Genomic DNA, 13,597 nt, shown 5'->3' on the forward strand with positions numbered 1-13,597 from the left:
AAAATTTAATCAAAATTAATTAAATTATATTGATGTTTGTATTTATATTTTTAAATACATGTATATATGTATAAGTATATGTGTCTATATATAGGTATATGTACCTAAAACATAATATTGTATATACTATATATTTACATATGTGTATGTGTGTGTGTGAGAGAGAAACATAATATTGAATATATACTATATATTTACATATGTGTATGTGTGTGTGTGAGAGAGAGAGAGAGAGTGTGTGTGTGTGTGTGAGAGAGAGAGAGAGAGCGTGTATGTGTGTGCATGAGAGAGAGAGAGAGTTTCAACATTTGAGAGTGTGTGTACATGAGAGAGAGGGAGAGGGCCATGTGCATGTGCATGTGTGTGTGAAAGACAGAGAGAGATGGTTGTAGAGAGGGAATCGTTCTTATCTGGAACCTTGGTGGGCCCGCAGTACTTATTATTGTTTAAAAAAAGAAGACCCGCAGTACTTATTATTGTTTAAAAAAAGAAGAAAAATATCATGAGAGGTTGGGGAAAAAAAGATTATTTTTTTGGTGCGGCAAACTTGGCTTTACTTTTACGCAGGGCTTCAAGCGATCTGCTTGGAACACAACACAACGTGCCGTACTGAACTCCATGGATCCGAAGTTGGACGGAGCTATACAGCAAGCTGCGCATTACATTGTCTCCGGACAGCCCATTGTGGCTTTTACCGGAGCCGGCATATCTGTCGAATCAGGTTGGCTTCTCGCCGATCAATGCAAAATCAACAATGATTTTATATTCAATTTATAATGATTTGCCCATCAATTAATTAATCGCTCAAAGTTTTGCCCAATTGCTCAGGTATCCCTGATTTCCGAAGCCCAGGTGGGCTGTGGGCGAAGTATGATCCAGCAGTTTATTGCAACTTCCAGGTTTTCCAAGAAAGGTATCAGCTTTTGTGTGTTTGTACGTCTGTGTGTGTGTGTGTGTGTGTGTGTGTGTGTGTGTGTGTGTGTATAGAGCAGGTCCTATAGGTAACAGCTGATACAATTCATCCCTTTTTTTTTTTTTTTTTTTCACCTGTGTTCTGTAGCTTGTTAAAATATGCAAAATGGGGTGCTTTTCAGACCTGAACTGTTTTGGGAAATGGCGGCCGAGATGCACAAGAGCGTGAGCCGTGCATGGCCCAACCCTGCCCATTTGGCTTTAGCCGAGCTGGAGCAGCTTGGCTTGCTGTCATGCATCATCACTCAAAATGTTGACAATCTTCACCAGGTATGTGGTCTTCGCCTACCCCTATTTCAATGGTTTTATCTTAAGGGCTTTCTTCATGCATGAATCCATTTATCCTCCTCTTACTCAACGTACTTTGAGAATTTTTTATAGTACAAAGACCTAGAATCAATCCCAAAAATAGGGAGTCAGCCACATAGAACAAGGGAGTGGATGAAAAGAAGGGGCTATACCGCAAACCTTTCCTCATAAGATCATTATCTCCACAAGCACGGTGAATCCTTTTCTAAATGGAGGAAAGGTTCTTGGAAATTTATGCTCTACCTTCTGCAGGGATACCAGCTAGCTTATGTTTGTAAGGCCCTTTTTACGAAGCTTAGCCATTTTTGAGCAGCCCAGATGCCCCCGAGATGGCTTAGGCAGATATGACACACAATTAGATAGGCAACATGCAAGTGTGACCAATATTCTTGTTATCTATGGGTTAAGGACCTAATCCAGTGGGGTTAGGGGGCCCCAACTACCCCCATAAAGATAGGACATAGCAAGGTTAGAAAATATAGACACACCGAAAAACTCTACATGTTGTAGATCCTAACGTCCCATACCACTAGGATACACATCCGACAACTCTCGTCCTAATGGAGCTCTCACTAGGAAATATACCATGCGATCTATCCCAATCATGAGATATTCTGACGATTGTCAAGCAATCTCTTCCTCCCCTAGCTAGCTCATCCTCAAAGGCTGAGACCATGGGATCAACAATCCTGTGATTTAAACAACTGTCCAGCTAGAAAACCACAATCTAACTCAAAAGAGGAAACATCTATGAAACCACACATTGATGCTTCCTAAACCAGTGTCCCCCAAACACCTAAGTTAACCGTTATAAACCACAATTAACATCAGATGAAAGTGTACCAACACATTTAAACAATTCATAACAAACACAAATTATATCACGATATTGAATGTGCGGAAGCCTCGCTGTACTAATCCACAGTCCTAAGCCTGATTAAGAACAAGATGCTGAAATTAACATGAGACAGAGGAGAGAGAAGTGGTGTCAGGGTTTTCTTGCATTTTTATATGGTACAAAAAGGTGACATGACTGTCTGCACACCTTGGTCAACCTTGGAGGGGTTGACCTCTGGCCCCTTACATAACTTCTACTGACTACTACAATGTTGAATATAATGACTTGATTAATGCTGAATTCTAGCTTATGTTTATATACTTGTGTGGGATGCCAGTCAGCCAGCTATAACAGTTGTTGGCCTGCTGTGTGGACATGAAAAATGCCATAAATCCTTTATTAACTGTTGCTGCACTTATTGTTTGCACTGCCCACACATGCTCTCCCTTTTTGTAGCCCTTAAGAATTGAGCATTTGTTCAATTGTTGTCCCCATGCCTTCTTTTCCCTTACCCTTAACAGAGCGGTGGGTCACTTGCCAGAATTGATCATGCCTGTTGCTAGGCCTTTGGAACTGATCTGAGAGCTTAATGATGTACTGGTTCTGCATAGATACCCTGAGGGAATGCTTCCTCTAGCTTTGCTTGTTTGTAGACCACTCCATCTACTACGTTGTTGTATCCTTTCTGCTGGAATTGTGCACCTTCCTTGGGACAATGCTTAGTGGGTGAGCCTGAATGCTTTGATACCAATGTTGCATGCATGGAAGCCTTGCTGTACTGATCCATAGCCCTAAGCATGATTAAGAACAAGATGTTGAAATTAATAGGATTAAGACAGAGGAGAGATTAGAAGAGAGATTGGTGTCAAAAAAGTAACATGACTATTTGTACATGGTTGGGCCCTTGGTCAGCCCCGAAGGGGTTGACCTCTGGTCCTGTACATAACTTCTATTGACTACTACAATGCTGAATACCGAAATGGCTTGATTAATGCTGAATTCTCACTTATATACTTGTGTGGGATGCTAGTCGGCCAACTATAATAGCTGTCAGCCTGTTGTGTGGACATGAAAAATGCCATAAATCCTTTATTAACTGCTGCGCTTATTGTCTGCATTGCCCACACCTGCTGCCCCTTTTTGTAGCCCCTGGCCGCCTGTTGCATAAGGCCTGCTGCCAGCCGATAGCCCCTTATGCACTCCCATGATGATGATGATGCTTTTGGTGATGATGAGGATGCTGTAGATGCTAATGCTGATGGTTCTACTGATGCTGATTCTGATGTTGACTTAACTGCTGACTAATCAAGGATTAAGACTATTCATGCAGAGGTTTAGCCATGGCACGGTCGGGCACATGACATATGAAGTCCCGCTGAGTTACAAAAATAGAGGTGGGACTTCAAATTCACCCCTCAAAACACTGGAGCATCTTATGGATGCATAACTCTGAATATATATCAGTAACTTAGATACATGCTTGTTGTAGATCTGTCCACATCTTGTTGCCAAGTTCACACGATACATGTGATCACTCGGGTGCTTCTTCACTGCTAGCTTCTGGACAAGTTTGGCATTAATGAAGTTGTGAGTGCAACCAAGGTCAAAAAGGATGTACACAGTCTCCCCTAACACCGAATTATACATACGTATCAAGTTGAAAACATATTCCATGCAAGCACTCTTGACCTAAACTAATAATATCTACGGAAAGAACTTGAGAGTTATCTGTGAATTCGGTCAAATGAGTTGCCTTGGTCTTTGCCTTCGGACAACTCACCTTCATATGGCCCTTTTGATCGCAAGAGAAACACCTGTCCTCCCTAATGTTCATGAAGATTTGCTGATGTTTCTGATCTTTCTTTGGACTGGGTTCACCCGAAGACTGGGTTTGGTCTTGTAGAGCCTTCTCAGACGTAAAACTTTCGTTTACGCGTGGAAGCCTGCTGCTTGGAGGTTTCTCAAAGACGTTCTTCTGTGTCTGGCCGGCCATCATCTCTTCAGCTATGATTGTTCTTAACTTGGAGCTTTTGTTTCCGGGCCAACCCACGGAGAAAAAAACCCACAAAATTTTGGCGTTGATGTGCTGCTCGGGACTGCAACTGTCACGAATTAAGCTAAAAGCTTAACAACTACTCTTTGAATCTTTGCAAATACGTGTCGAAAGACAGGTTCTTCATGTTCAAGTCTGTAAACTTGGTCACTATATAAGACTCATTGTCCACCTGGAGGAACTCATCATGAAATAGTCTCAAACACTACCCAAGTACTCGGTTCATTCCGGAGTTCTCTCCACCATGTTAGGGTTTTCCCCTTCAGGAGACCCCTAACCATCGGAATTTTCGAGCTTCCGGGAATGGGTGAAACTCAAAGTGTACGTTTCAACGGTTAAGCCAGGAGTCAATCACCTACCGGGTCCTCTCCTGTAACATGCGGAAGCTTCGGAGAAGATCGGTAACTTCAATGCTCAGAAATCAGCACACTTTTTGTGACGGAATTAACGCACAAAACTGAATGAAGATGTGCAGAAAATAGAGAGAGAGAGGGAGAGAGGAGAGGACACAATATTGGGTCCCAAATACCCTCTGTAGGGCCCCCACCACGGATGGTGTATTTGCTTTATTAGAATGATGTAAATCTGGAAAGAAAATACAGAAATCTTGACAGAAATCTTTGCCCTTGACCTGCAGTCCTCCACCCCTTTGCTTTAGCAACTTCTTGGCTGTCCTAGCTCTGGTTTGTTGAGCACTTGGTGAATGATGAGATAACACAATGGGATTGTGGCTCTCCTATTTATACTTCTCATAAACAGCAGTCGGCCAGCTCTTATCTAGGCGGCCAGTTCACTTTTCTGCCCACGACTGTAAATCAGCATTAAATGCTGGATAATTCACATAAAATCCATAAACTGCTGCGCATCTTTTCCCTTGACTGGCTGGCACTAGGCGCCTGATTCTCTAGGGGTTGGGCACTGAATTCCCTCTGTTTTGAGGGCTGGGCAGCCTGTGTGGGCTGCCCCACACTTGCCCTACAGCCATTAAACACTAGATGTGCTGTCGGCTGCCCCTGGCATGCCCCTAGGGCTGTCCTACAGCCTCTCCATGGCTGGTGGGTTCAGCTAGGGCCTCCTGGCCCTCATGGGGGGTGATTTCACACCATCCCCATGCCCACACTAAGACTTGGGGTAGCCCTATGGGTTGGCCCCTTTCCTATAAGCAAACCCTAACTGTCTACACAATGATTTGGTATCCAGTACCGTACCAGATACACAGAATCACTGACATCATTCCAGAGGGAGGCTCACAGCGCGGACTGGCACTGTTTCATGTGCAGGACAGTGCACACCTAACCTTGGACTCATGTGCAGGACGATGCACACCTGACCTCGGACGACTGAGATGGATCCCTGGCTGACTCGTCCCGGACTGGGCTCACATGGGACAGTTTACCATCCCAGGCCCTGCACCTTCTGTACAGATATGTCTACGTGGCATCCAAGTGCGGGATGCACGTGACATCTCCTTTTTCTCATGTGCAAAAGCCTTGGGTGCGAACGAAGGAGCAAGTGCTGCCGGTCCCGCAAGAGTCACTGCACCAATCCTGCTCTCTGAAGTACAACCATTTGATCCTGCAAAAACTGGATCTCTTTCCGAATCTTTGTCCGGAGTTAAGCCATCTGCTTCTCGAATTAAGCTTTCTCAACCCCCTCGACCACCTCATGCTTCACCTCTCCGAGTGTTCCCCTGACCATTGAGGATGAAGTTCCTCAAGGTCGGAAACCTCATCAATAATGTGGAGTCGTGCTGCCATGGTAAAGGGAGAAGAAAGGTTTGCTGTTGCAAGATACCTATGTGACCGATTCTGAAAATTCAGAAAAGCTGGGGAAAAAAATCACAAGTTTCACGCGAGAAATTGGAGAAAAGCATGCAAAATAAGGTGACCCACCTGTACTCCACGCATGAGAGATGAAGATCCGGCTGTGAATCCTCGCAACGACTACCTTCAGTTGATGTCGTAAGGGGCTGAGTACAAAGGGCCTAAGGCCTTCCCTTTTATGGGGGGAAAAACACCCAAGTGCTTTTTTCCCAAAAAAACAGGCCTTTTTTAAAGGTATGCACTAAAAACTGCCCCCTCCCTCCCTCCTCCCCCCTCGCCCCCCTCTCTCTTGCTTTTTCAATAAAAACAGTCCCATGCTTTTTATAATAAATACAGCATAGCTATTGGTTTAAAAAAAACCAATAATCCTATAAGTGGCATAAAGTATGCTTTTTCTGCCTTAAAAAACAGGTCGCCACCTCCTCAGCTCTCTCTCTCTCTCTCTCTCTCTCTCTCTCTCTCCAGGCGCTCCCCTGCTGCCATCATCCAGCTGCTCTGCCATATGCGTCAAGCCCTGTACAGCCATCTGCTGCAGTATGGCCTGCTGACAAGCTGCTGTCCGATTGCTCTGCACACATCCACCAGCCTATACCCTCTTGCAAACAGGCTGCTGTTCAGCCAGGTTCAGACCATACAGCCATGTGTGCCCCGTATGTAGATGGGCTGTGCTGGCTGTCACCCGTCTGACTGCTCGCTGCACATCCTCTGCTGGCTGTTGACGCCCAGATCAGAGTGGGAAACCAGTCTTATACTACCCTCACAGAACCTGCACATAATCATTTTTTCCTTGCATGTCTGGCTGCAAACCCTACAGCCCATGCTAACAGCTATATACCCCACGAAACAGCCCTAAACTGCAGCACAACCGAGAGAGAAGAGAAGCCTAGGGTTACAGTCCAAAAACCAGGGGTTTTCCTGGGACACATACAAATCTCCCCGTTCCCCCCCCTTCTCTCAGAATCCACATGAACCTTACCTTGCCAGCAGAACCTAAAAAAGCACCTACTTCTTGTAGATTCAAAACACAGATATGGTGACTGAGAGATACCTGGCTTAGGCAACCTTGATAAAAACAAACGACACACAAACCTTGCCTTTTCCCACCTCTGCGGTTAGGATTGCTCTAACACCAACTGCGAGAGGCTCCTCCCAAGGACCACCTAATACACATGTATAAACAAGATTAGAGAAACCAAATAAAAGGGGTGCATGCAACTCACCACCCAACTGTAGGTTTGTGTCCGCAAACGTCCCTTGAGCTAGGGGCTAAGGTTCCACTCCCACAAGTCCCTGCCAGTTAGCCCTGGCGTCCCACACCACCAGCGCCTGTCCACAGGGGCCCTCCGCAAGCCACAAGACTACTCGTGATCTGCCATGTCCATGGCAGGAGTAAGCCTCTTGGTCTAGGTCTAGACCACAATGAATCAATAATAACCCAAGGCTCACTTATATAGTGCTTATTGCTGCTATAAATAAGAGTCCAGTCATAAATAGCCAATAACCTTGGATTTATTAATGAATCCGCCTGCTTTCCCTAATCCGAGGGCTCCACTAACCATGCTGGATTAGTCCCTAACCCCAAGGGTTAGTACTAGGTACATAACAACTATGCCTTCAGTTTTTTTGGTGCTTCAAATGAGAGAGAGATAGAGAGAGAGAGAGAGGAGAAAGAGAGAGAGACTAAAGAAGTTCTGCTGTTTTTGTAGCAAGCAGGCAGCAAGCATGTATATGAGCTGCATGGGAATGCCTCTACTTCAACTTGTATGTCTTGCAAAGAAAAATTTGTTACAGATGAACTGATGCTAAAACTTAAGTTGAACGAGGTTTGAACTGCAATTCACAGCTCTCATTTTAGCAAAAGTGATGTAGTTTGCTGCTTGACCTGAGTTCTCTGTTGCAGAATTTGAGGTTGCCAAGGTGCCCAGTTTGTGATAGTGTGATCAAGATGGATGCAGTACTTTTTGGGGAGGCTCTTCCTCGGGCTATCATGGAGAATGCTATGCTTGCAGCTACAAAGGCGAAGGTTTTACTTGTTGTGGGCACTTCTCTCATGGTATGTGGTTACCTTACCTTGCATGCCTTGTTGGGAGTTTTGATGGAAAATGCTTGATTTGGAGCTCAAGTACGTGGTTCAGTTAATATCCACTATATAAGGCAGATCACTCCTTATCACATTAGGCATGAGCAAGGGACATGTCACTTTTCAGGTGACACACCAAATCAATGCACATGTAAGCACTTGCTCATCGCAAGACAAGTATCTTTATTATATTTAATAAACGTATGGAGCTGAGTTGTAAGGCTTGGATAGTAGGAGCTGGGAAGCAATGACCCTTGGACTTGCAATGTGCTTTAGTCCTTCAAGACAATGGTTAGAGCATCATTGAAGACAACCTCCCTGGATTTTCCTGGTTGTGTTCCATCTGTCTTTTTTTTTTGAGAAAAAATATATTTATCCTCCTTGGATTTTCCTGGTTGTGTTCCATCTGCCTTTTTTTTTTGGAGAAAAAATATATTTATGTATTGCTATGGTTTGCACCCTGTACCTGCATGTTGGCAGGCAAGGGCATTACCACTAATTTCTGTTGCGATAGTTACCTCATGAGTCATTGTGCTATCAAGATACCAAGCCAGGAATCAACACAAACCTCGTACACTTCTCCCCAATCCACCGCTGATGTGCGAGGCCTGAAGGTGCTCCTCATTTCTGGCTGGATCTAGATTCCTATTACGGCTCTCTATCCTAGTGAATCCCTAGACATCGATTTACTCAATAACCATGTTCCTTTATAGATTAGGGCTCACAGTGGTCTGTCTCTTACCTGATCTACCCTGCAATGGCTTGAGTAGTCAGGACACGGCTTGCTTATTTTCAAAGAGGATATCAAAAATGTCGAATTTGATGCTCAGGGGAAATCAAATGAACATCAATCAAGTCTTTGATTACAACAGGAGCAGATCCTTCTAGTGCTGCTGGCAACAACCTTAGTGGGCAGTGAAGGTGCTGGAGTAGCAACTGGAGAAGGAGCAGCTGTAGAGAAATCTCTTGAAACCATGTCCTCTGACAAGAAACCTTCTCTGAATCAAGAGGGTTGTAAAAAAACAGCAAATAGCCTCCTCTCAACCTATGCACAGCAAGAGGAGAGAGAGAAGCAAGGGAGGGAGGGTCGTAAACAGAAAGAGAGAAAGCAAATCTCTCAGGAACCCTGCCCTCAGCACCTAGAAGAGGGCCTCAGGCTCCAACAGTAAAAATGCATCAGTCCCAGGCTACAGATGCAGAAAACGCAGCACTCTTGAGGAAGCCTTTGCTCCAAGAAGAAAAACGCAGCACTTTCCTACCTGTAGGTCAGTGTTGGGCTTTGATACCATGAAAGAAAGAGAAAACACAGGTTGTAGGCCCAAAGCACAAACTGTAGAAGGCTGAGAACAGTTGATTATTGCTGAAAATAAGCACGAGGGAAGCCCGTAGGTGCTTACAAGCACAAGAGACTTTTGCAACAGCCAATGGCCTCCAGCAGATATGCAAGAATGAGATGAAAAATGAGGGGAAGGGTGTGCTCCCTTATATATCCCTCATACGAGCTGGTTGGCCAGCTGTAGCAGGCTGACAGCTGTCATGTAGCATAAATATGCTAAAAGCCTAAAAATGGTAGAAAAATCCTAAATTATACTTGCTAAATATGCCAATGCAAGGCCTCATAAAAATGACCAGTACAAGCATGAAAAGGTACATGTAGACCCTTTGGAGATGATATATATTCCAACAGACTGTACGGGCATGCGCCATCATCATCATTGTCATTGCATGTACGACTGTACGGCCAGCGCCACCTCATCATCACCATCATCTGTACAGACATATCTGCAGATGTTTACTACTGGACGGACAGAGCTTTGCTGATGTCATTGCTACTGTACTGCTGCTGCTGATGTCATCACTGTATGACTGCTGCAGATGTCAACACTTGTACGGATTTTGTATGGACAGCCCTTGTGGACACCATATTGGCACGGATAGGTCTCTGCTATCCTCATTGTTGCTATGCAGGCATATTCTTGGTTTCGGGTTGCGGAGAAACCCTAAAAAGCATCAGAAATTGTGATCTTGTGAAGATAGGCTTCCTGGGATTGCCCAAACATGTGTGTGAAGTAAAACTTGTGAAGACTCCACTCCACGTATGGTGTGGAGCATTGCTCGACTTTTGAAACTCTTATGCAGGGTGAAAGAGTCCAGATACAGCTCCTTGGGATCCTTATGTAGGGCAGAGGAATTCAGGGAAAGACTTGCTTCTTAGACACTTGTGCAGGAGAGTTTGGGAAAGATGGCATTGGAGCCCTTTTGCAAAGGGCGGAGGATCTACAGATGACACTTGTGGTACAGGCTATCGACAAGTTTGGTGATTGGGAATCACTGAAGCCTGATTGTTTGATTTTATTCCTTGCATGTACTTGGATTGGTGACTGGTCAGGTGCAAACCGGCAGTGAACCCCGGGCACTAGAGGCCATTATCCGTACTACATAGTAGCTTGAGTACTAATGATGGTTGTATTTCATTTGTGTATACACTACTCATTTGAGATTGCCGCAGTTAGTGGTATTCTCACTATTGTAGTGACTAGTTACAGTTTGATCTTTGACATTCAGAGCCTAGAGTCCAAACATTGCCACATTTATGATGCTTGTTTTTCTATTATGCAGCTTGGTCATGCCTTGGCATTTGCTATGGATGATGGACCATATTTTATGTTCCATGTTCTTGTATGTTTTTTCACTAGACATTCAGTGTGTTTGCAACGCTTTCGTCGGTGTGCTCAAAAATTGTTTTGAAAAAAATAACTTAAAAATTGAACCAAGCCAAAAGAGGCATTTATAGGCCTTTTATTGTATGGAAAGTTTTAGAAATGTTTCATAAAATTGCGAAACTTACAAAACAAATGTGTTTTTGCCGGGCAACACTGTTTGGCATATCATTATGTTTGTTTCATTGTAAGGCTTTAGATTCGAATCTTTCTTGGAAGCTCACTCAGCTACTGATGTGACCATGCCATCATCCGTGCCTTACATCTTTGTAATTGAGTTGCTCTAGTTTTGTGCACTCTTTACCTTTCACAAGTTCAAAAAGAAACTGAACAATCTGCTTAATCTCATTTCTCAGCACTCTGCTTGGTCGAGCAATTCGTAACATGCTATCTTGCCATCTAATAAAGCATTGTTGCTGATGTGTAGAGATTTCAAGCCTCGGTTAAATGTCGAAATGCCCAGATTTTGTGCTTACCCAAACATAATGTGTGCAATTCGTAATGACGTTGGCTCTGCTGTTCCCTCTTTGCAGGTTTCTCCTGCAAACTTTGTGGTGGATCTGTGCAAAAGAAGTCATGGAAAGGTGTTGATTTGTGACCCGAACCCCAGCAATGCCGGTCTTGCAGACGTGATGTTGTGTGGCCCTGCAGGGGAGGTCCTCCCAAGGCTGGTGAAATCTTGTTTGACATTGTTAAGCAATCCATCATCTGCTGATGGTGTTTAAGCAGGGAAACAACTTTTTATTTATTCAAAAGCTATGCCTCTTTTCAAAACAAGATCATATGCCACTCTACTACAGAAGATGAATGTGTAAGTCTGATTTCGATCCAGTGACCTCCACAAATCACTCAGATAGATCAATCTAAGGGCCTTATGGCTCACCAAAAATCAACACTATAGATTTGAAGGCATCAAATTACATATAGAAAGGGTTGGGCATGAGCTAACATGGGGGACGAATCCGCACATTATATCAAAGCTTGCCTTGTAATCATGAAGCTCTCTGTATTTCATGCAAGGGATGTGGCCACAATTGTGAGCTCCAAGTTATGTCATAAGTTGCCATGTATACCTTGCTTTACAAGGTCTATGAATAATGGCTGATCGATCACCTATGCTTTACTAAGGGGCCTCACTCTGAAGAGATCTCTAGAGGCTTTTTTTTTTCAGGCTTTACTCATTGCTAGATTTCCCAATCAAATTTTCCAAAGAAATAGTTAAAAATTATCATCACTAAGAACAAGTTATATGAAAGTACTCTGACTTGAACATGTTTGGAGAGAAAAATCTTCTTCTTCTGTACTAAGTTATGTAAAAGTTATCAAACCATCATTTACCAAAGAAATAATGAGATTCAAATAATTCTATTTTGGCTCATGGTTTGATAATTATGATCATTTTTCAAAAATCTTTTGGTGGCAAAAGGATCCTTGAAGACATGATGATGATGATGATGAAAACCGTGCAAAATTAAGATAATTGGTTATAATTCTCATCCCTTAGCTCTCATTGATGATTGTGAAAAGGAAAAATGGTCTTTTTTCTACTCTTATGATGCTTTTGCTAACAAAAGGGTCGTTGGAGACATGATGATGGTTTTTTTTTAAAATGATCATAATTCTCAATATGTAGCTGAGCAGATACAAACATAAAAATAATCTATTTCATGCTTCATCTAAATATTTAAAAACAATAAATATTTAATGCTATGTCGTAATCTATTTCATCCTTCTCTCCAAAGGGAACCCCTTGCCTATCTTTGTACATTCTACTCTATAGGGGGTTGTAATCTTCTATGTTTTCTTTTTTCTTGCAAAAAAATAATTATGGATCGTACGAGTTACATGCACACAAAGATAGTGCATTTAATATAAATCTTTATTTTAAAACAAGAGATGACACACACACACACACACACACATGCACACGTGCACACATATACATACATATGTAAGTATGTATGTATATATGTATATATATACATATGTCCACACATGCATACGCACACGCACACGCACACATGCACATACATACATATATACTTACATACTTACATATGTATGTATGTGTGTGTGTGTGTGTGTGTGCATATTGTACATATATATATATATGTGTGTGTGCACATATATGCGTGTGTGTGTGTGTGTATGTATACATATATATATGTGTATATATATATATATAAATATATATGCACACACACACACACACACATGTATATGTATACATATGTATACATATACATATATATATGTGTATATATATACAAATATATATGCACACACACACACACACACACACATGTATGTATGTATACATGTGTACATATATATATGTACACACACACACACACACATATATATGCTACAGGACTATCATGAGCTTCATGCAGGATCATCTTTAGAGTAAGATCCTTAGGGATACATAATCTATGCATGAAGTAGAGACACTCATCATTAGTAGAGTAATCCTTGATCGAGGCCTTCTCCTGTCCTTCCTTTTGAACTAAGTTCACCAGCTTTTGGTAATCACGGTCATGAAGTGAGGCTTATTTCACTTTCTCTAGGATAGGGTTATTTGGCATAGAAATTACACTTAGGAATGTGCGAGGACACGACACCGGCCCAGGGGGGAGGGTGGGTGACGGCACGGCACCGGGGTTGGGGGGGCGGGGCTGCAGGGGTGTGAGGGTGCCGGTCCACGCGGTGGACTTGGGTGGATGTGCGAGGAGGACTATTTTCTACCAAGGGTTTTGTTTGGATGTCCTACTCCTCTCTTCGATGCACCCCTTCGGTGTCTTG

The 13,597-nt window shown here is 43.1% G+C and overlaps 1 protein-coding gene across 2 annotated transcripts; it reads left to right on the plus strand.

The window, feature by feature from the left end:
• Positions 1–508: 508 nt before the first annotated feature.
• LOC147618285 (uncharacterized) lies at positions 509–11,972 on the plus strand. 2 transcript variants are annotated; one of them, XM_086774742.1, is made up of 6 exons: positions 509–721; positions 829–913; positions 1,095–1,242; positions 7,702–7,818; positions 7,896–8,048; positions 11,329–11,972. In XM_086774742.1, the coding sequence occupies exons 1-6, from the start codon at positions 619–621 to the stop codon at positions 11,518–11,520; spliced, it is 798 nt and encodes a 265-aa protein (XP_086630868.1). In that variant the 5' UTR covers positions 509–618; the 3' UTR covers positions 11,521–11,972. The 2 variants fall into 2 exon arrangements, with proteins under 2 accessions (XP_086630868.1, XP_086630867.1); XM_086774741.1 differs by having other exon boundaries at positions 7,709–7,756.
• Positions 11,973–13,597: the final 1,625 nt, after the last annotated feature.

This window comes from Cibotium barometz, chromosome 35 (genome assembly GCF_041138505.1).
Source record: "Cibotium barometz isolate CiBa-2024 chromosome 35, ASM4113850v1, whole genome shotgun sequence".
Lineage (NCBI taxonomy): Eukaryota > Viridiplantae > Streptophyta > Polypodiopsida > Cyatheales > Cibotiaceae > Cibotium > Cibotium barometz.

Coding starts and splice junctions, on each gene's coding strand:
- LOC147618285 (XM_086774742.1), top strand. CDS start 619: ATGGATCCGAAGTTGGACGGAGCTATACAGCAAGCTGCGCATTACATT. Junction 914..1,094: donor TTCCAGGTTTTCCAAGAAAG/GTATCAGCTTTT, acceptor GGTGCTTTTCAG/ACCTGAACTGTTTTGGGAAA. Junction 8,049..11,328: donor TTGTGGGCACTTCTCTCATG/GTATGTGGTTAC, acceptor CCCTCTTTGCAG/GTTTCTCCTGCAAACTTTGT.